We start from the raw sequence: 21,819 nt of genomic DNA, 5'->3' as shown, positions 1-21,819 counted from the left end.
ACGTGTATTTAACCCGCAGTATACAATTAATTGCGACACATTATAATATGTACCTATATGTAATTCATATATATATAATATATATTATAGTAGAGGTTTATTATGAATTATTGTTTTCAAAATGGACTTATTATTTATTTAAATATTATTAATTAATCGATATATTGACGCGACTCGAATGGAAGTAATATAGGCGTAAAGATAATATTTGCAAAAAAAAAAAAAATACAGATAGGTACCTATGCGTATTGATGGTACGACCGACACCTTACGCCGTGTATAATACACAACAACAGAATTACGATTTAATTAACGTTAAATTTTCATACAGTTAATATATTATTAGGTATGAACTGTTTTTATTTGACGAAATCAGTAGCGTGTTTTGAACTCATTGTTAGGTAACGAGTTTTAAATAATATCTAGTTCTAGTATAAGTCCATATTATAATACAATTAAATTATTAATAATAATAATTAAATAACTAGCTGGTATTCATATTATTTAGCAATAACTAGCTGTAGATGTTATAGAACTATTCAACTATAATATACATACATGATGCATGTCTGTTGGCGTACCTATGTTTTTAAATCATTATCAAGGCGATACTTAACAATATTTGTTTAAATCATTAATTTATTATTAAACATGGAAATATAATATTAAAAATGTTATGCAGCGTGTTTATAAATTGTATTCAATAATTTTCCTTATAATCTATTCCATTTATATAATAATAAATACTGACATACAAACGAGCAAATAATTTATTGACTTAAGTATGCGTTAAATGTGTATGACTTGTATCATATATTATTATTTTAATTTTAATGGATAAACATCTAATTTTATCATGATAATAAGATGTAGGTACAATAACATAGGTATATAATGATCATATTATTATGGACTTTTTTTAGATTTTATTAGTATCATTATAATTATAAATTAAAATTGTATCAAGCAAAATTGCAGTTAGAGTTTTCTAGTTTGTATTAAATGGTTTAAATGTTATAAACTATACTATCCAATGTAAGTTCGCACTACAGGTACCTCTACATTTATTAATATAATAGTAAATGCTACTTACCTATATGGCTACGATTGATTGTATGTATAAAAAGTGTTATATTATTCCTAATTCAAATAACATATACGAGTGAACATTCTGAATTTTTTAACTTATTAATAGGCATTTTCTAAATATCATAAATTTTATTGTGGAACTTTGCCAACAAAGATTATAAAAATAATAATCAATTAATTTTCATAAACATCGTTTTTTCTTCTATCTATTAACATAAATTGTATAAGTATCTACCTATGAACTTGAATTATAGAAGAAATAATTAATTATCATATTAATCAATTTATGTTGTTCAGAATTTATTTTTGAATTTTTATTTCATCAAAACACTATATTATATAATATTACATAGGTAGGTAGATACTATACTTATGGTACGATGTCCTATTATAAAAATATGTTTCTGCAAGTCAATAACTTTTTATAATTTCAAACAGCTTCTAATAATTGATTTAAATTATTTAATATTTTAATTTACTGACCTATAAACTCATATAATCAACAAAAAAAATAGGTTTTTATGTAACGTAAAAATCTGAGAATAGCATAATTATATGAGGGTATTAAATAGTTCAAAACATAACTCATAATAAATGTTCTATGAATATATTCTAGTAAAATAGTTATATAATATCTAAGCTGTTTTAAAGTTTAGTCTGACAGAGCCAAGAGGTGGACATCAGAATAGGTATAATATACATTATTATAGAATAGGTGGGCGGGAATGAACCTTGGTACGAGGACAAACACGAATACACGATGGACATTGGACACCCCAAAGCTATAATACTTTATACAATTATACAATTATACCTAGTAGTAGATATAAAAGCATAATATAGTTAGATCAGCTATGCCTACGTCCTGGTTCTCCACAATTATTGTACGGACATTCAAGTTAAGTGTAAAATATAAAATTTAGTGTAATTGAATCGATTATTATTATAAAATGTTGATAACTACGTCAATATCATTAAAATCGTAAATTTAATTTAAAAATATCCATACTTCTAACATATTATATTATATCATGTACCTACATACGAAAAAATTAAATTACCTACATAAGTAATACAACAGTACACTTAAAACACAAATATGTACAATGAAATATGTACGATATGTCTATATATATATATATTATATATGTTAAATATATTTGAATATTTCTCATATCCTAGACCATATTATATTATAATAATATGAACATTATAATATAGTATTATAGTATGTATTAACTATAATTTATTCATTGCATTGAAATCTGTAACTTTCTATTAGAGTAAACATTATTTATATAATAGGAACCACAAAAGTGTCCGTGGTTTAGAATAATGTACAACATAATAGTTTTTTTTACAATGTTTTATTGAATTATATACAGCATTGTTTTATTTATTTATAATTTACATACATATTATATTATAATATATAATATATGTATATATAAGTATGTATAAAATGTTATAGAGAAAATTCCAAACAACTTTTTACAAAACTATATTCAATTTATTTTTATCTTATATTATAAACTAGGGGCTACCACCCCTGAGATATTCTAACTAAAATAATTGTATATTTCAATACTTATGTAACCATATTTTTTTCGGTTGTCTTGACAGTTATATAAACATCAAGCATAATAATAATCTTAAAAATGTTTATATATTAATTAATTAAGAAATTACCATGAATAATTAGTATAGATACATATATTATAAACTATATAGCTGTAATACTGTTTTAGATTCTGAGTGGAGCGTTGAATGTATTGATTTAACAAGGATCTGTGTTTGTTTGTCTCTACAGGATAATTAATCCAAATAATGCCTTCGATATTCAACTTCAATATTTTTTTTTGACCTTAGATATTTTAAACAATTACCAAAAAAATATTTTATCGATTTCTATACACGATACCATCTTCAAAATATTGTGACTATTTTTGAGCTATTGCCTATAGACATTTGACATTTTATTTTTTGTTTTTATTCTAAAAATAATGATGGTAAAAAAATTTTCATCACGTTAAAAACCTTGAAAATTAAATTCAAGGTTTCTCGTAAGTAGTTCATATCACAACCCAAAATTCTAAAAAATATATAACACATTTATATATTATATAGACATTTTAATTTCAAATTTGGGCAAAATTAGATATTTTAACAAAGAATAAAGATTCTAGTTATTTTGTTGTAATTAAAAAATATTTTTTGTAGGTATTATAACAATGAAACTTTTAAAGTACTTATATAATTATATTTTATACACACAATGGCATTTCCAAATGCAATGTTGTCGGCAAAAATTAATTCAATCTACCTATTGTATAATGTATTATTTACTAATAGTAAAATAAATAACTTTAATAGCAATAATAACCTAAAATATACTTAGGTAGTATAATATAGGCCGATATACCAGCTTATTCGCTTATAATCGTTTTTCCTGTACAATGATATAATATCATCGAATTCAAATTTAACACATCCATTACAGTTACCCACAAGTCACCCAATGTACAGCAGAGCAAAACCCACTTGCCCTTGCCCGCCTTCTTATGTGTCCACTTCTTTAAATTAAAATTATATAATTGTGATGAAGTCTAGAAAAATTATCCTTTATTCGGAGTAGTCCAGTATTTGAAGGTTTCTATTTTGGGAATAATTTTACTCTACTAAACACCATAAAGACGCAAAATTTATACTTAATAAAATGCATTTCTTAAAATAAATTTCTAAAAGTGAGAGAAAATATAACTGATTTCTAGAATTTTATTAAAACACGTAATGATTAATGAATAAATATAAATTTTACTTTATTTTCGTTATTGGGCGTAGTTATATAATTTTCATAAATATTAATAAATGTAAATATATTAATTCTAATTATACTACTATTAAGTGGTATCAATTCAAAACGATATGTTTACATTGTATACTGTATAGGTAAGTATATATTAATATTGTATTTATATAATAATATGTTAATATTACTTATTAGCACATACATACGCGTATGGCGGTATGTGTGTATGTATAGTCTGTATACACTTTATTTATCACATGTTGTACTAGTGCAAGGTCAAGTTCACTAGGTTAGAAATGCACGATCCAAAATACTGAACTACCCAGTGTAATATAATATTATGTAGTGCATATCTACGACTTTGATATAATACTTTCAATAATATAGATCTGAATATAATTTATGGTATTAAATAAACACTTTTCAAATAAAATACAAATTCGATTAAGGGGATTCGATACCGTGATTTTCTGTTTTTGTCTAACACACGCGCGACATAGTATTTTAGACGTGTTTTTTGCCAAACATTCCAATTGATCTATTGAAGCGATAAGAATTCTGAAAAAAGATTTGAATTCTTCGTCAAGTCTACTTGAAATCGACTTTCCCACATTTTTGATATTATCCCCCAAAATCCAGAAAACGTCATATTAAAAAAGAGTATTTAAACATTTTGGTATTTCAATTTTTGGAGAAGCTAAAATCAAAAAATCAAATTTGCTAGGCAAATTAGTTATATATGAATGGTTGTAAATAAGATGACACTGTGAAAGAATTACTTATTATAGTTAAAATACAAATTATTAAGTTGGACTTGGTGACTTTTGCATGGTTGACATGGACTTAGTGCGTTTTCCATGTATGTAATTGGTGACTTGGCACAACCTATACATTTATCAAAATCAATTCAATTCCATACAATTAGTACTACATACCTATTATAATTATTTTATTTTTAGTGTAAATAAAAGGTTGTTTTTCTACATCAACGTTTAATTATTCCTGACTGATGCGACCCCTCATCTAGGGGTTCGCGACCCACTGGTTGAGAAACGCTGCTCTAGAATTCTAGATGATAATCTAATCTTCATATTTTATAAAATAGGTCAATCCACTGTAATTTTAAAAATAACAGGGTAAAATGTATTATTGTGAACGTAAAATTTGCCATGTTGTATATTTTTGTAAGACGGAGACAAGCGACAACACATGCATTTGTGTGGTATCTTTTTACCATTCAAACTATTAAGAATTACAAAATCGTTTGAGATAAAAAAAATCCCATTTCTAGTACCTTATTTGTCAAGAATTAAACAATTTTTTTCATAATTATTGAAATATTTTGCAAGATATATTTTTTTTATTCTTTACACTGTGGTCTGTGAGTAGATAATTTTATTAAAAAATTATGTTTGTTCAGTTTGTATTCTTGCCATCAATGCTGCTCGTTGTGCATCTGTAACGACCGCAGGACATTTTTTCTTTTGTAGAAATTTGCAATCTTTGAAAAATCCTTCGTGTCTCGGAAGTCCGTGGGATCCGTCCTTAAATGTTACTAAACCTATACAATTTCAAAAATCATACTACATATTTATAGAACGATTTATTAATTTTTATATTATTTGATTTAATATACAATATATGTACCTACGTCTGTATTAGAATTATGATACACAAACTTATGTGCATATCAGTATATCACACGACACACGTACACCTTTACATCCCCCCATGACCTTTTTTTCAATGTCTAAGACTTGATAACCATAAATTATATTTTTAATGATCAAATAGTGCATGTTAAAAAATCAGCCATACCTCCCCCTTGACAAAATCATTTGACCACCACTGCACGTACCTACAATCTAATTACATATATTATAGTAGGTACATTATTGTAATATTATATACCTACCTACTCTTATTTATATACCAAAACCAAACATAATATATTAGATCTTAGCTCTTGAGTCAATGTATTTAAGTAGTTTTATTTAAGTGTAAATACTGCAATCTGTATTACCTAATCCCCAAATACGACCACCTCGAAATTGTCCTTCATACTTCATGCCATCAGCCCTCCAAAACATCCCGTGACCATGAAACCATCCTTCCATAAATTCTCCTTCGTATCTGCAATATATTCATATAAATAAGAAATGCATGAATAAGTTACATAATATATCCATTAACGTTCTATACTAGAATAATTACAAAAATGTTTTTTGCTATACATTATTTATTTTTAAGGTACCTACCTCGCTCCATCCGGATACTGGAGAACTCCAAGACCCGAGCAAAGTCCATTGCTGAATCCTCCTTCATAACGTGTGTTATCTTTTAATTGGACGTGACCCAAGCCATGTTTTCGACCTCGATCGTTCCAGTCTCCTATGTATTTCGTACCATCCTCGTACACATAAGCTCCAAATTTAGTAACCCTAGCTAAAAAAAAACCATAAATATTAATATATATATATATGCGATACTACTATAAATTTTTGTTACAACAATAGCTTTAAATACAGTTGACATTGTGGAATGAAAAGTTATTTATATTTTCTACCAAATTTGCCATTAAACATTACAGTAAATTAAGTAATGTATTAGATACAGCTATTATACACGCTTACCAATACTCGATATATTTTTAATACGACAGTTAATTAAAAAATATTACTGGGTATCTATAACAATGAATTATTAAAAAATGTTTGAATAAGTGTAAAAAAAGATAAACAAGCATTAAGCATTAATATTACATGTGTTAATTTCTACATTAAATATTATATGTTATTGTACAATTCAATTTTTTTTAAAAATAAAATTATGCTATGAAAGTTTGAAAATGGACCAATTGCTTCGTACAGGTTGTCTGGGATGTTGAGATCTTTTCTGGCTTCGTTGAAGTTTGGGCAGTGGATGATGATATGCTTGATGGAGTAGTTTGTATTGCATGTTAGGCATAAGGGTGGATCTGTCTTTGCCATAAGATGTCCGTGTGTGAGTTTCGTGTGACCGATTCTGAGTCGATTGAGAATAACTTCATTTTTTCTGTTTAGTTCAGTGTATCTTGGCCAGAGTTCAACAGAGTGCTTAATTTCCCTTAATTTATTTTCCGTGGTCATGTGCCACTGTGAGTTCCACAAATCAATACAGTATTTGCTTATATTTCTTTTTATATCCACGAGTGAGGAAAAAGGAATATTTTCGCTGTCTGGACTGTTGACTGCATTTCTAGCCGCTTCGTCTGCCTTCTCATTTCCCTTTATGTTACAGTGACCTGGGGTCTATATAAATCTGATTTCTTTATTCGATTTGGAAAGAAGGTTGCTGATTGAAAGAGCCAATGGTTCTGATAAGGTTTTGGATTGTAGATTTGCTAAGGCACTAAGTGAGTCCGAGCAAATATCGATTTTAGCATTATTGATATCTAGGGCAAATTGAACTCCTTTCAATAATGCTAGGTATTCAGCTGAATAAATACTGCTTAATTTATTGAGTTTATACTGTTTAGTTACATTGAGGTGTACAACTGCAAGTCCTATGCCCATTTCGGTTTTAGATGCATCAGTATAGATCTGAGTGCTGGTATTTGAAGTGTGTATTAGTTCATTAAATAGGTTATTATAAATAGTATTTGGTGTTTCTTTCTTAAGGTGTTCTGTTAAGCTTGTATCAACTAGGTAATTTGGTTGTTTCCAGGTGGGTATCAAACTGCTTTCGTGTTGACATATTTCATTAATTTATTATATACATGACATCAATGTATATTCGACATGGTCTATTATATTATATTATTTTTGTAAATTTAATTAGTTTCATATACCAAATTAACTATAGGTAGGTACCTAGGTATATATTATTTTTCACCAAATGATTATTACTTAATTGCGTTAATATTTAAACACCGAAAGCTACAATTTTTGTTAAAAAATTGTATTTAAATTATATTTTAAACATCAAATATTATCATAATATCAATCATTGGTCCAATTAATAATTATTTACTATAGATGTCAGATGTGTACATATTTGTACCTATGAATATATTATACAAATATTATTCTTTATTCTACCTACTTAATACTTTTCTTTCATTAATTTTTAGACAGGTACTAAATTACTAATCAACGTGTATTATTTAATTATTAAAACTACTTAGGCAACGTTGAAGATAATTTACATTATACACTTGTATTAGTCTTTTTAATATTTTTTTATGATTTTAGATTCTGAGCGAAGCGATGAATGTATTGATTTTATAATGATGTGTGTGTTTTATTTTTGTGTCTGTCATCACCTTTTAGGACAGTAAAAATACTTGGATTTTCTTCAACAGTAACTTTTCTGAGAGGAAAGTGAACCTAGTTGGTACTTTGGGGAGTCAAAAGTAAACATTTCCCAGTAGTTTTCAAAAGCGGCGTGAAAAACAAAAGAAAAATTAAGGAAAAACGGGAATTTTTATAATAGAACGTTTATATTAGCATTTTCTATACACCATAACATTTTCCAAATATGTAGACTTATTTTGAGCTGTTTACGGACATTTTCAGTTTCCATTTTTTTTAGTTTTTTTTTTTCTATAAATATCAATAAAATTGTATCTGTTGAGTAAAAAAGCTTGAAAACTTAATAGAAGGCTCCTAGATTATTGTTTCAAAGGCAGATGAAAAAAATTAAAAATCCTTAGTCACAGTTTTTATTTATAAGCATTTAAAGTTCAAATCTTGACAAAATACGGAAAAATCACGAAAATTAACAAATTATTTTGAGTTGAGAATTCATAAAAATTTATCTTATAAAAAATATCTACAAGAAAGTCAAATTAAATTATTATGAGCGTTTGAAATTCATATTTTTACAAAATTTGATATTCACTCGATATCTCATGTAACGATTTTCTTATTTTGTTGTAATTAAAAAACGTATGACTGTAGATACTTGAAAATTTCACTGAATGTTTGTATTAGCATTTTCTATACACGATAAAATTTTGAAAATAATTTGTCTCTTTTTGAGCTGTTTACGGACATTTTAAGTTTTCAATTTTATTTTATTTTTTTCTATAATTATCAATAAAATTTTATTTGTTGGGTAAAAAAGCGTGAAAATTTAATAGAAGGCTCCTAGGTTATTGTTTCAGAGACAGATGAAAAATATTAAAAATACATAGGTACAATTTTTTTTATAAGCATTTAAAGTTCAAATTTTGACAAAATTTATCAAATTTATTATTTAATAATTATTTTGTAGTTAAAAATTTATAAAATGTTCAACTTTTATAGCTAAGGATTGAAAATTGAAAATAATGCTCCACGTAAATAGGGTTATATATAAATTACTTTATTCGCAATAATATCATCAAATATACTTGGTAATATCATAGGCTGACTGACCGTTTTCGCTCAGAATCGTTTTTCTTATACAATGATATTATATCATTGAATTCAAATTTAACACCATCCATTAGGCAGTGACCCACTTGTAACCTACTGTACAGCAGAGCGACATCCACTAACCCACCTTTTTTTTATTTAAAATGTATACAATACATATAAAAAAAATAAATTATATAGGTAATAAGGCACTTCGGCGTTTTTATAATTTAATATAATTTAGTATATAAATTATCTTACCTGGCTGCATTATGATACTGCAAATGTACACGATATGTATAAAATGGTAAATACTAACGTTATTGAAAGTAACAAAAGCTATAAGAATGTTTTATTCTTATGGGGTTTCATTGTTTGTTATCGATTAGCGTTCACATTATATTTAATTTAATTAAGCGTAGGTTGTAGGTATCTATGTTTGCAAGTATTGTGTTAGGTGAATATAGGTATCCACGTATGACGTATCGTAACTCTGTAATTACTAATTTTATATACGATCTTAATACCTAATACCTATACCTTTATTATTATTAAAACTACGTACTTTTTAAAAGATACATTCTTAACCCTTTAGAGCACAAAAAAATATCTGATAATTGAATATAAACATAACAGTGGATTTATTGATAGTATATGACACTACATATTTGTACAAATACGTACAAATTTGTTTTCCTCCTGGAATTTTTTGTGTGGCTAAGTATTAGTTAAGAGGTGGTTTGAATGAGAAGGAAGTCTAGAACTCTAGAATGTAATCTATTTTTAAAAGTTACTGCTTCTTCGTGTACCTACTGTTTTAATTAATAATTTTAGATTCTGAGTGGAGGGATAAATGTATTGATTTTATACAATGATGTGTTTTTTTGTGTCCGTCATAACCCTTTGTTACAGTACAACTGCTTCGATTTTCTTCAACAGTATCTTGTTCGATGGGAAAGTGAATCTAATTGGTGCATTCGGGTGGTCAAAGTTTAAAATTTATAAAATGTTCAACTTTTATAGCTTAGGGTTGAATATTTAAAACAAGGTTCCACGTACATAGGTAAATAAATTACTTTAATCACAATAATATCATCAAGCATATCATAAGCTGACTGGCCGCTCTTAACATACTGTACAGCAGAGTGACACCCGCTTGCCCTGCACCTGTTTTAGATGTATATAGTCTATAATATATATTATGTGGTGGGGCAAATTTAATTATAGGCCCGTGATTTGACAAAGAACACCTACTATTTTGAAAATTATGAATTTCGTTAACATGGATTTGGATTTTTAGACATTACTCCAAAGTTAAAACCATATAGATCCACGTTAGTTTGACTAAACATTTTTACATAAGAAGTTTTTCATTTAATTGTACGTGTTTGTTATTTGAAATTTATTTTTATTATTGAGTCAGGTGGTTGAATACGATTGCAAGGTTATTACTTTTTGGGTATACAATTGCGTACGAAATTGAAAACGACGTTGTCAAATTTGTAAAAAAAAATCGCATTTAATTCACAATTATTTTTAATGTTTAAATACAGGTACAAATACACGCATTCAGAAACTAATTAAATACATTTACTCAAATACTTTACAAAAATGTAATATTATTATACCGCTATAATGATTACATAGAGTCACATATTTAAGGATTGGTGGTCTTTCGGTTCTCATGTAAAGCGGGGCGATTGTAAAAACTCCGCCAGAATACCGGTTAGATAAAAAGGTAATAAAAAGGTCTAATGTAAACTCCACCTGTTTAATCTTTTTACCTGTTAAGCGTTTATGGAAACTCTACCAGTGTTAAGGGTTTGGTTATGTAAACCTAGATAATATCTCTACCGAATAAACTCAAAAATTCAAAATGAAAAAATGATTGTGTTGGAGAATGCTATATAGTTATAACTTAAAATAATGGATTTATATAAGACTTAACAGTTAGAATATGTACGTACAAATGTTATCACATAATTTTAGTTCAGAATTCACAATATTATAGCATAAGAAAATATAACATAACATACCTACATATTTTGGCTATCAAACGATTGAGAACACTTAAAATTAACAAAGAACTTACCGCTGACCCTAAAAAAAAACCAAAAAAGAATACGATTGAGAACGAATTTACGTGCAACGTTGCCATATCATTTATTAAATTTTATTTGGCTATTGAAAGGTTCACGCCCATATGAATGAAATAAATATTCTTGAAAAAAGACAACAATTAATAATTATAACCTTATACAAATTTTATAGCCACCTAATAATATGTAATACCTACAAATATATGAATAAAAAATGTAAAATAATATAATGTATAACCTATAAAAATATGTAATATACAGAACGATTTTTTAAACATGCTCACCTCCATTTATCCCTTTAGTAATACTTTTATTCAAATTATGATTTTAAGTTCACACGAAGACCATATTTTCAAATTCCTAGTAATTTTGTACCTACTACTCAAAGATTGTCATGTGACGATACAAACTTCAATTTTTCAAATGAAAATCGCCCTTTTGGTTTTTACTTCAAATTATTTAGCGGGTGATTCTTTTCAAAATGTTGAATTATCTAAATCAAAATTCTAATAAGTAGTTTCTGAGTTATTAAAATATTCATACTAAGGATAATAATCCTTAATTATGGTTTTACAAAAATATAAGCTATGTAATATTAGATGTAGCTATGTAGGTAGTATTTGTTATACTTAAATCATTTTTACAAATTATTTATATTGATAGATCAATAGTAATTACAAACATTTTCAGATTATCTAAGCCCCCGAATCTACTAAACATATATTGCTATAGGGTATTATTCTTAGTACTTTGACTCTCCTCGTATTCGATTAAATTTGGCAAGGTTGGAAAAAAAATAAAAGATCGAGCGTTCTCGTTCTTACTCGTATTTTACCGCATATTTTATGATAATTAGTAACAACAATTATCTATCATGATTTTTTGGCGTAATAGACGTTAAAATTTGTATGATTTGTTCGGGCAATTATTATTTTTATTTTTATATATTTTTTGGCATATACCTATTGCATACTTAACTATTATTTAATAAAGATGATTATTGCTATACAAATTATGATTTTTTTAATAATAATATTTAGGTATATTCTATAAATTGTACACTGTTACTTGATTTTCTTTACTGGTGGAGTTTACATAAACTCAATTTTGCCGGATCTTTTTCACTTACGGAATTTATATGAACCGATTTTAGCTGTTTTTTGAAATTGAACAGTTTATATCGTGGCGTTCCACAAGAATAAAAATTAAGTATAAAGACTTTGCAGAATGGTTGTAGTTCAAAAAAATTTGGGAGAAGGTTTAAAATCTTAATACATAGGTTTATTAACAATAGGTTTAGCACACAATTTCGAATTAAATAATGTTTGACGTTTATTTTATAAATATTTGTATTTAATTTCTGATGTTGAATTCATGTGTTGTACCAGATTTGACATGATGAGCTCAATATGTGGTTATGGAGATTTAATGAAGGAGTATGGTCAAATGTATCATTATGAATTGATATAATATAACCTTGACGTCAGAAAACTCAGTTACTAATGTATTTGGAGAGGTAGGTTGGTCAGTGTCATATAATATCGGTATTTGGTGACTACCTATTATATAGAGGGTTGGCGAGAGGATGTCGCACCCTGCAGTGCGGTGAAACCCAATTTACCACGGTTCCTTTTTTTTTTTAATAACACAATCAAAAGAATGCAACGTTGTAATTTTTCTGTCCGTGGTCCGTCTACAACCAACCATCGCCACATGTGGATGACACATCTTATAAAATACCATTCGTTAGGACCCGGTCACACTGCAGTATTTTCGCCCTCGAGTCCGAACCACCGCGATTTTTCCGTTTCTAACTTTACTAATACTATTGGTTATTACTATCTACATTTGAACGAGTGGATTTGAGTTATATAACTGGTATTATGTGTATAACTGGCATAATAATATGTGTAATGCTGTTCGTTCATTTGTCAATTTTTTATTGGTTATCTACACGACTACACATAAAACATAATATTATTAAATTACATTTTTGTGATTTTTGAAATAAACCACTTCGATATTGAATATGGTTTTCGAATTGTTAACCAAGAGTAACAATATTAAACTCAAAACTAGTCAACTATCAGTTCGTTTTCCCTTGTTTAGTTGTTTGACTTTAGTCGTTACACCGTTTTAATTTAGTATAAATATATCACAGTAAACTAACTTCTTTTTTTATAATATTATACTCCATACGTGATAGAAAACTATTAAATTAAAGTTCTTTCATCAAAAAGAGGAAAATAATTGGAAAATGTTGGAGCGAATGTTATGTGAAAAGTTATGATTTATCTATTTATGTTTCGTTATGGTATTTATTAATATTTTTAAAACAATTTTATATAATTATTGAGGACAAAAACGACAGTATTGTGTTTAAATATTTGAAAATTAGAAAACAAGTACCTACCAATTTAGTTAGTAAGCTAGACAACGTTGTACGTAGGTATTTCTGTGCTCGATCTTATTGTATTTGACATTTTGTATTTGGATTCCCATTGTTTGATATAATCTGGGTTCAATAGGGTCGTGAAAAGGGTAAACCGTACGGTTGCAACCCCGCAGTGCGACTCCACTGACCACTACTCCAACACTATCAAATATTTGCTATACCCGAAAAAAAGAAAATGGTACCTTCTTATAGTAAAATATTTATATACGTAAGGATTCAAAAAACGAATAATTAGGTATCTATAATTAAAAACGATGGAATTCAACATTGATAACTATTTTCAGTTAATTTAATACAATACCTATCTTCTGTTAACGCAAAATTTAAATTAAAATATTCTATATAAGATATTCATAATTGACTATAAACATTACATAAAATATAATGTACCTACCTATTATGTATAAACATGACCAAATGTATATAAAATCATTATATTATTAGCTATTATTGTGAATATGAATGACTACAATGTATAGAAAACTCAATACAATAATAGGTGGTTAACTGGTTTTCTTTACAATATGACGTTACGTAACCATATTTTAATAGCAATAATAACTATTATACAGATATTTTATATTTAAATAATTAAATTATCTACGTACATTCAATAGACCTAAACCACGGTAAAGTGTAAAGTTCTTATTTGCAATTCCTATCATCATTATGAATAATATTTTAAATACCTAATTTAGAATCAAAAGTCACACAAGTCACAAAGTACCAATATTTATATATCAAAGATTTACGTAAATAATAATATATTAATATTATAACAATATATTTAAACGTGTCTCCCCCCTAAATATAATTCTATATAAATGCCCTTGGTTGATGCCAAAAGTTGTTCTTAACAATTTTCCTCTGACGTATAATACAAGGTTAAATTAATACAATTATTTATATTAAATGTAAGTAAATACTATACAGAAAGGATACTTAAGGTATTATTCCAAAAATGTATTTTTCCATTACATTATAATTTGTAACTATATAAGTGTTAAGTACAATGGATATATAAATATTATATTTCTTATTTCTATGAATATAATTAATAAATCATGAATATTAATTTAATTATTAAGTTGTTAGGTTAGCTGGTGAAGTTAATCGGAATCTATTATATTATAAACACTAGTGTCTTGTACACTTGTAGTTCAAAGCTGTAAACAACGTAAGTCTCGAAAGTGAAGTGATTTAACTATTAATTTTCGAAACTAAACAGTGTATATTTAATAAAAAAAATTTTAATTTGCAAGAATTTATAAAATTTAACAAATAATGATGTAATAGTAGATATATGTATATCAATAAACAAAATATGAAATGTAAAATTGAATAATTGGACATTTTAATTTATTTTACAAGGGAAATATTTGAAATAATTTATTACCTATACCTATACCTATTTAAAATATTTATTGATATATTATAATTTACAAACAATAAAAACGTATTATAATTTATAATGTTATAAAAAAAAATATTTATTTTTACAAACTACCTACATACCTCTAAAAATATTGACAAAAATCATTATTATTTTCAATTGAAATTTGAAATGATACTATTCACATAATATGTAGACTAATGTAGTATTTATTTTACTAAATTACTTACTATAATTTATAATGGCAACTGTAATTTGATATGACATTCATTTGTCATTAGCAAAATCAGCACAATAAATTTAGAATCCGATATAATATAGGTAGATAAATTATTTTTAATTTGGAGTAAAATGTAAATCCTTAATACAGCTCAATCTAGTGGATTATTTGTATAAGATATGTTCTATGGAGTAACCGTTAGGTTACGTCACATACATAGTATATTTAACTAACTTATGATGAAAATAATAATTCAAAATGTATTTAATATACAATGATTTATATTAATTTATATTATACACCTAGTGTTTATACTTTATATAGTTCGTTCACTACTGCAGGTCAAAAATAATTAAATTATACGATTGTATATTTTAAACTCACTTATCATTTTTTATTTGTAATTTGTATACATAGTTTTATTACACAGTACCATTGATTATAAATACTATATGTATTTATAAATTATAATCAATGACAGTACCTACATAGTAGTTAGTAGGTACCTACATACTACAATACTACATGTTTGTATTTTTGAATTTTCATTAATAACATTTTAATAAAAACAAAAAATAGAAAACGTTTATATACAGGATGATTTTTAAGCATGCGCATTGCTCACCCTATTTTTATGCTAAAATTAAAAACATTTAATTTATAATTATACATATTATTATATTCAAATTCTGATTTTCGGAATTTTTAAATTCACTTGAGAACCATATTTTCGAATACTTGAGATTTTTTGTACCATTTAAGGGTGATCCTGTAACAGTACAAACATTTGTTTTTCAAACAGGAAACCTCCTTATTCATCACTTTTAATTATTCTACTGACATTTTTGAGATTTTTGATGTATGTAAATCAAAATTTGAACGAGTAGATTTGAGTTATATAACTGGTATTATGTGTATAACTGGCATAATAATATGTGTAATGTGTGTGATAATGGTTTAAGAGGACGCTACCCATGCTTTGATGTCCTAAAAACATTATTGGGGACTTTTTTTCAGGGAAAAGTTTTAACTTTTAAGTGCATATTGTTTAATTTTAGTTCTTATATAGCTAATAGGTTGAAGTTTAAATCAGTAAAAATGGGCTCATTAACCCTAAAATATCGAGAGAGAGATAGAAAGAGAGAGATAGTGGGAGATGTTGAATAACATTAACATATGTTATAGTTGTCATACAACCATATAAATACCACCTATACAACAAATTATATTACAATTTTCAAAATAAAAAGGCAAGAAAAGAAATCATTTTTTAAACGACCTCTATCTTCTTATAGATTTGTGTTGATAAAATGGATGTTTTTGACGTAAACACGACTTATACCTACGTTAGAGGCGTGAGCAGCGGTGGGACGAAATTCCAACAGAAACTGTATAGTGTATGTTAAATGTTTGAGATCCACATCATATTTTCCAATCCGACGAAATGCTTCGCCCGTTTCCTAAAGATTAAACGAACCATATAGGCGGTACGTCAAGGTAGTAAGATGCACATCGTGTCAGTGTGACACGCTGTTACACAGTATCACCTATATTATTCACCGGTTCCTTGTAAGGATAAACAGTTATTCAAACTCTTCGACTTACATTATTGGCGTGAAATTATTTTCATCGACATTACAATGTTCTGTTTTTTTTTATCTACTTATGTTATTATAGCCCAGTACTCGAGTCAAATAATCAATGCGTGTGGTTTCCGCAATACGGAACCTAACCTTTCACAGACAACACAATAGTACGGCAGCGTTTCTCAAACTGTGTTTGGTGATCACTTCAAAGTTTTGCGAAATTATCATTAAAATTAAAATTTAGAAGTCCTTATGTCTGTTTCTTAAAATATTTTTTGAATTAAATACAGCTGCAGTATATACACATTATTATTATAATATGAAGTTATTATAATTTTTATTGCAAAAATGGTTAAGTGGAAATACCCGCTACAGAAAAGTTTCTGTTCAAATCTGAAATTAGGTTAATATTCATATTTCATATTATACATAAACGTATCGATATGATTGATTAGTTTATCTATTATAAATTATAATATAAATTATTTCAAATTTGTACAAATTTGTACAAATTATAATATTACTAACGGTATGTCGGTGTACATAGCCAATGGCTGTATTAGTTATTATAAATTATGAACAAAAAAAAAAATATATCATTAATAATATTTAATATTAATTCATACATTTTTCTTTATTACTTAATCTAAAACATAATTAACATAACAACTAATCTAAGACATTTTTTTTAACCGGACGATTCGGGCAAACCTCAGTGTAGAAACGCTGGTTGGAAATCAGGGAATGTCCATTGCCGGCTTATAGACATACTACACGAAGCCACGAAGGACGATGAGACTACGAGAGGACATTTTGCGGCCACCAAGCCACTACCGTAGGTGCTCTCGACGGAGTAAGAGGAGGATGCGCTGGTGCTCGACGACGATTATTGTGACATACATGCTGTGACAGCAGCCTGCACGGGATCAGGAAACGGCAAGCATAGGACGAGTCTGGAAATCAATCTTTGCCGGAGGACCATAACCACGCAAATGCTATCCTCGTCTGTGGAACGTGTGTCCGTTCTGCTGGCACGGGGTCGGCCCGGGCGATTCGGACTAGAAAGCTTGCGGCTGCAGATCAAAGTACTGATGGTGGGTGCCGGACCCGGAGATGGTGACAGGAAGAGGAGGAATTTTTAGAGGCGTGACGGTGAAACTGATCGAAGGGTAAGAAGCTTGACGGTGACAGTTAGTGCCCGTATTATAATCGCTAAACTAAGGTTAAACCACCGAATTCGGCTGGTAAAATCAGTGGGTTAAGCGTAACTGAGGTTTAAACTATGATTGTAAAACAGGCCCTTAGTAAGGTATAATGCCGATATACACATACCTTCGATTTACATTAACTATGTAAACAAAAAATCAGTTAGCAATAATTATAAACCAACGTTTCTCAAACTTTTCCTCCAGGGACCCCTTAGAGATATAAAAAAAATAATGTAGGGTAGTTTAAACTTCAATATTACATTGGTATTGTATTTTAGTTTTAAAATAATATCATCTCAAACACCACGCCCAATTATATAAAATGTAAATATAAATAAATTTAAAAAAGAAAATATGAATTTATAAGTACCTATTTATACATAGAAACATAAAGACGAGTTCACGGAACTCTTCGGATAGGTATATCTATATATAGATCCCCGCAGTATATAGGAAAATCGAAAATCTGTTAGGTATAAACTATCTTATAGGTAGATACTATAAATTAATACAAATTGCAATAGGTATTGCATAATTGATAGGTACTATTATAGATGATGCAATATTGCAATGTTGGCATATTATGAGACCCTTAAATGGCTTAAACAAACTTAATAAGTCCTCCCGCTGAGAAATTCCTAGTTTTAGTATTGTGGTCACTACAGGGAACATAGTTGTTAGCCGTTAGGTATTTTATTATATTTCATTAAACTGATAAGGCCATAAAGGTGAGCAGAACTTAGACTGCTATTAAGGTTAAATAATATATATAATACATGTAAAGGAAAACATTTAAGAGAAGAAAACAATGATTATGACACTCTTTTTAACGGAAAAAGTAAATTAACTACCAATAAGATATGTAGGTACTAGGTATAGGTATATACTATGTAGTATGTATTTCTAATACATAACCTACCTAATATTAAAATAACGTTCTACTATACGGATGACTCATTCAGCACACCCACTATGATGATATAATTATATTCAGTTGTAGACATAAATCTATAATCTATAAACTAGTTAGTTAGTCTATATATTTTGTAGTCTGCGTTGGAATAATAAAACCGATTATAAAAAATTTATAAATGCAGTTTTATTTCAATCAAGAGTTAAAATAATATGTATATCGTTTTATTATAGGTACCTGTAGGTTTTATTATATTATGTATAATCTATAAATCTGATCTAGACTATACGTATTATTAAAATGTTTAACGTAAGTAGGAGGTACCTAGGTATGTCCTATATTATAGTATATAGTATATAATATTATTAATATATTATATACAATAATATAATGTATAAACTGCAGTCATAAGCAAATAAGCAATTGCAAGTTTTGTTTAGGCCGTTTAGGGTCAATTATAGCGAACTGCCCATTAATAAAATTTGTCGACAAATAAGCTAGTATACCGCACGCCGGCATTAGATATGTTTAAAGATAAATTTTTTAAATCTAAAATCAATACATGTATAATAATACGTCATGCACCTATATATGGTTATATATATACTTAGTATTGCTGGATACAAATTATTTGTGTAGGTAAAGTTACCGCTAGCACCTATACCTTCGTTTTATGATTATTTTTAATTAATAATAAATAAATGATACAAAGCAATTATAATATAATAATAATGACAAACATAATATGAACTATTTTATTTTTACTTAATTTAATTTTGAAAGTAAATTTTATATTAATATAATATTAAAATAACATGGCTATGTAATGGCCTATGGCTTTTGTTGTTTTGAACACCGATCATAAACTCTATATTATTGTAAACGTCACGGCTATAAACATATTAAAATAAGGGAATTACCAATTTTATTAGCATGAGTACATAATTGAATAAATAAACACACACACACACATATCTATTATACTTATACAGTTATACTTGGTTTCAGCTTTTTACAGTATTTACAGTATTTAGGCTGCTTTAATCAACTAGGTTATACCTACGTATTATATTATAATTTATAATAATATTTAATAATATAGCCATAAAGGTATAAGGTAATAAGGTATCTATACTCTATAGGTATTGTAGTATATGTATACCCAATATAATAATATAATATGATATTCTAAGATACATACCTATATATATTTTTCATTTTTTTACAAAATTTAATTTAATTAAAAATTTAAAAAATCGGATAGATCACTGTTGTATAGTAATTATAGTAGCCATTAATCATTAGGTTTTTATATTAAACATTTTAACGAATATGTAACAATATTAGAAGATCATTTTGGGAAATTTTAGATAGATATATTTCATAGTTCATACTTGTACTTTTAAACTACGATCTACAATATACCAAGCCGTATCTGAAAGGGTCCAGGGGGTCTGGACCCCCCCTGAAATGTTTTCAATATCTTATTTTTAACCAAATATCAAAACCTAAATTCAATAAAATTACAATATTCATGTTTTGGGACCCCCTCTCCCCCCAAAAAATGTTCTAGATACAGCCTTGACAATATACCTGTGTATCCGTCAGCTGCTGCCGCTGCAGGTTACTTTTTTATTGTAATTATTTAATAAACCAATTTTTAATTAGTTAGTTTAGGTAATATTTTATTATACAGCCCGTGGACTAGACATTATACTATATTTTATTAAATCAAATAATTGTCACACAAATGTATACCTATAGTACCGGTAAGTAACTTAGCCCTTAGGTAAGTAATAATATTATAAAAGGAAATCATATTATCATAGGCGGATATTTGGTCACATCCGTGGGGGGCTTAACATTTTTGTCTTACCCATTAGCGTAAACATACATTTTTAAACGCTTCAACCTACTAATAACTAGTGGCTACTCAGTACTCCTACTTTATTCTAGCAGAGGCACCAAGTATATATAGGTATATTAAAATACACAATTTATTTTGATATCTATAATGTGGTTTGTTATATTCAGGGGGGCTTAAGCCCCCCCCCCCAATATCCGCCTATGCATTTTATATTTATCCAACGTGCATTAATAAAGGAGCATAGGCGCATTTGAATTTTTTCTAGGGATCTGGACAAATGTATGACAATAGATCTTCATCTTACTTTTAATAGTACAATTTTTTACATCTTACAAGATTTTTACGCTGCATTTTATTGATGAATTGTTTGTTTTGGGTAGGTACCCAATGGCGTTTTCACTTTTCAGGAATTTTCAATGGGGGGTTGTGGATAATTTCCAGGAACATATTATGTAGAGGGTGGATATCAGTGCACAAAAAAACGGCAATGTGAGGGGGTAGCTGTATTGTAGGGGAGTTTAAGCTCCATGACTCCCCCCGTGAGTACGCCCGTGTAGGTACTTATTCAGGTTGTCACTTGTCTGAGTTGTCCCAAGAGAGGGTGTAGAGGTATTGTTACCTCACACACACATCTACAACCAAATACCTTAATTACAATTCCAAATAATAACCGATTGGGAAATAAATGCTATGAAAAATTAAAAAGGAAATAACACTAATGGTACGATATAAACAGTGCTGTGCTAACTCTCATTGGTCCCCCGGGGCAATAATATTTGGCGCCCCAAATAATTAATAAACA

The 21,819-nt window shown here is 27.8% G+C and overlaps 1 protein-coding gene across 2 annotated transcripts in view; it reads right to left on the bottom strand.

Annotated features, from left to right (window-relative positions):
- Positions 1–2,484: 2,484 nt before the first annotated feature.
- LOC132938104 (MORN repeat-containing protein 4 homolog) overlaps positions 2,485–21,819 on the bottom strand; it is a 21,697-nt gene continuing 2,362 nt past the window's right edge. The window contains exons 1-4 of one of the 2 annotated variants that reach the window (XM_061004774.1): positions 9,538–9,601; positions 6,157–6,343; positions 5,922–6,031; positions 2,485–5,459 (exon numbers count right to left, since the gene is read on the bottom strand). In XM_061004774.1, the coding sequence (XP_060860757.1) occupies positions 5,305–5,459; positions 5,922–6,031; positions 6,157–6,343; positions 9,538–9,547 (462 nt within the window). In that variant the 5' untranslated portion in view covers positions 9,548–9,601 and the 3' untranslated portion in view covers positions 2,485–5,304. Of the gene's footprint in view, positions 5,460–5,921; positions 6,032–6,156; positions 6,344–9,537; positions 9,602–21,819 lie in introns of those variants that run through there. The other variant, XM_061004773.1, reaches the window with a different exon arrangement.

Source organism: Metopolophium dirhodum, chromosome 2 (genome assembly GCF_019925205.1).
Source record: "Metopolophium dirhodum isolate CAU chromosome 2, ASM1992520v1, whole genome shotgun sequence".
Classification (NCBI taxonomy): domain Eukaryota; kingdom Metazoa; phylum Arthropoda; class Insecta; order Hemiptera; family Aphididae; genus Metopolophium; species Metopolophium dirhodum.
Note: the sequence above shows the minus strand (reverse complement) of the source record. Positions and strands in the feature narration are given on the sequence as shown.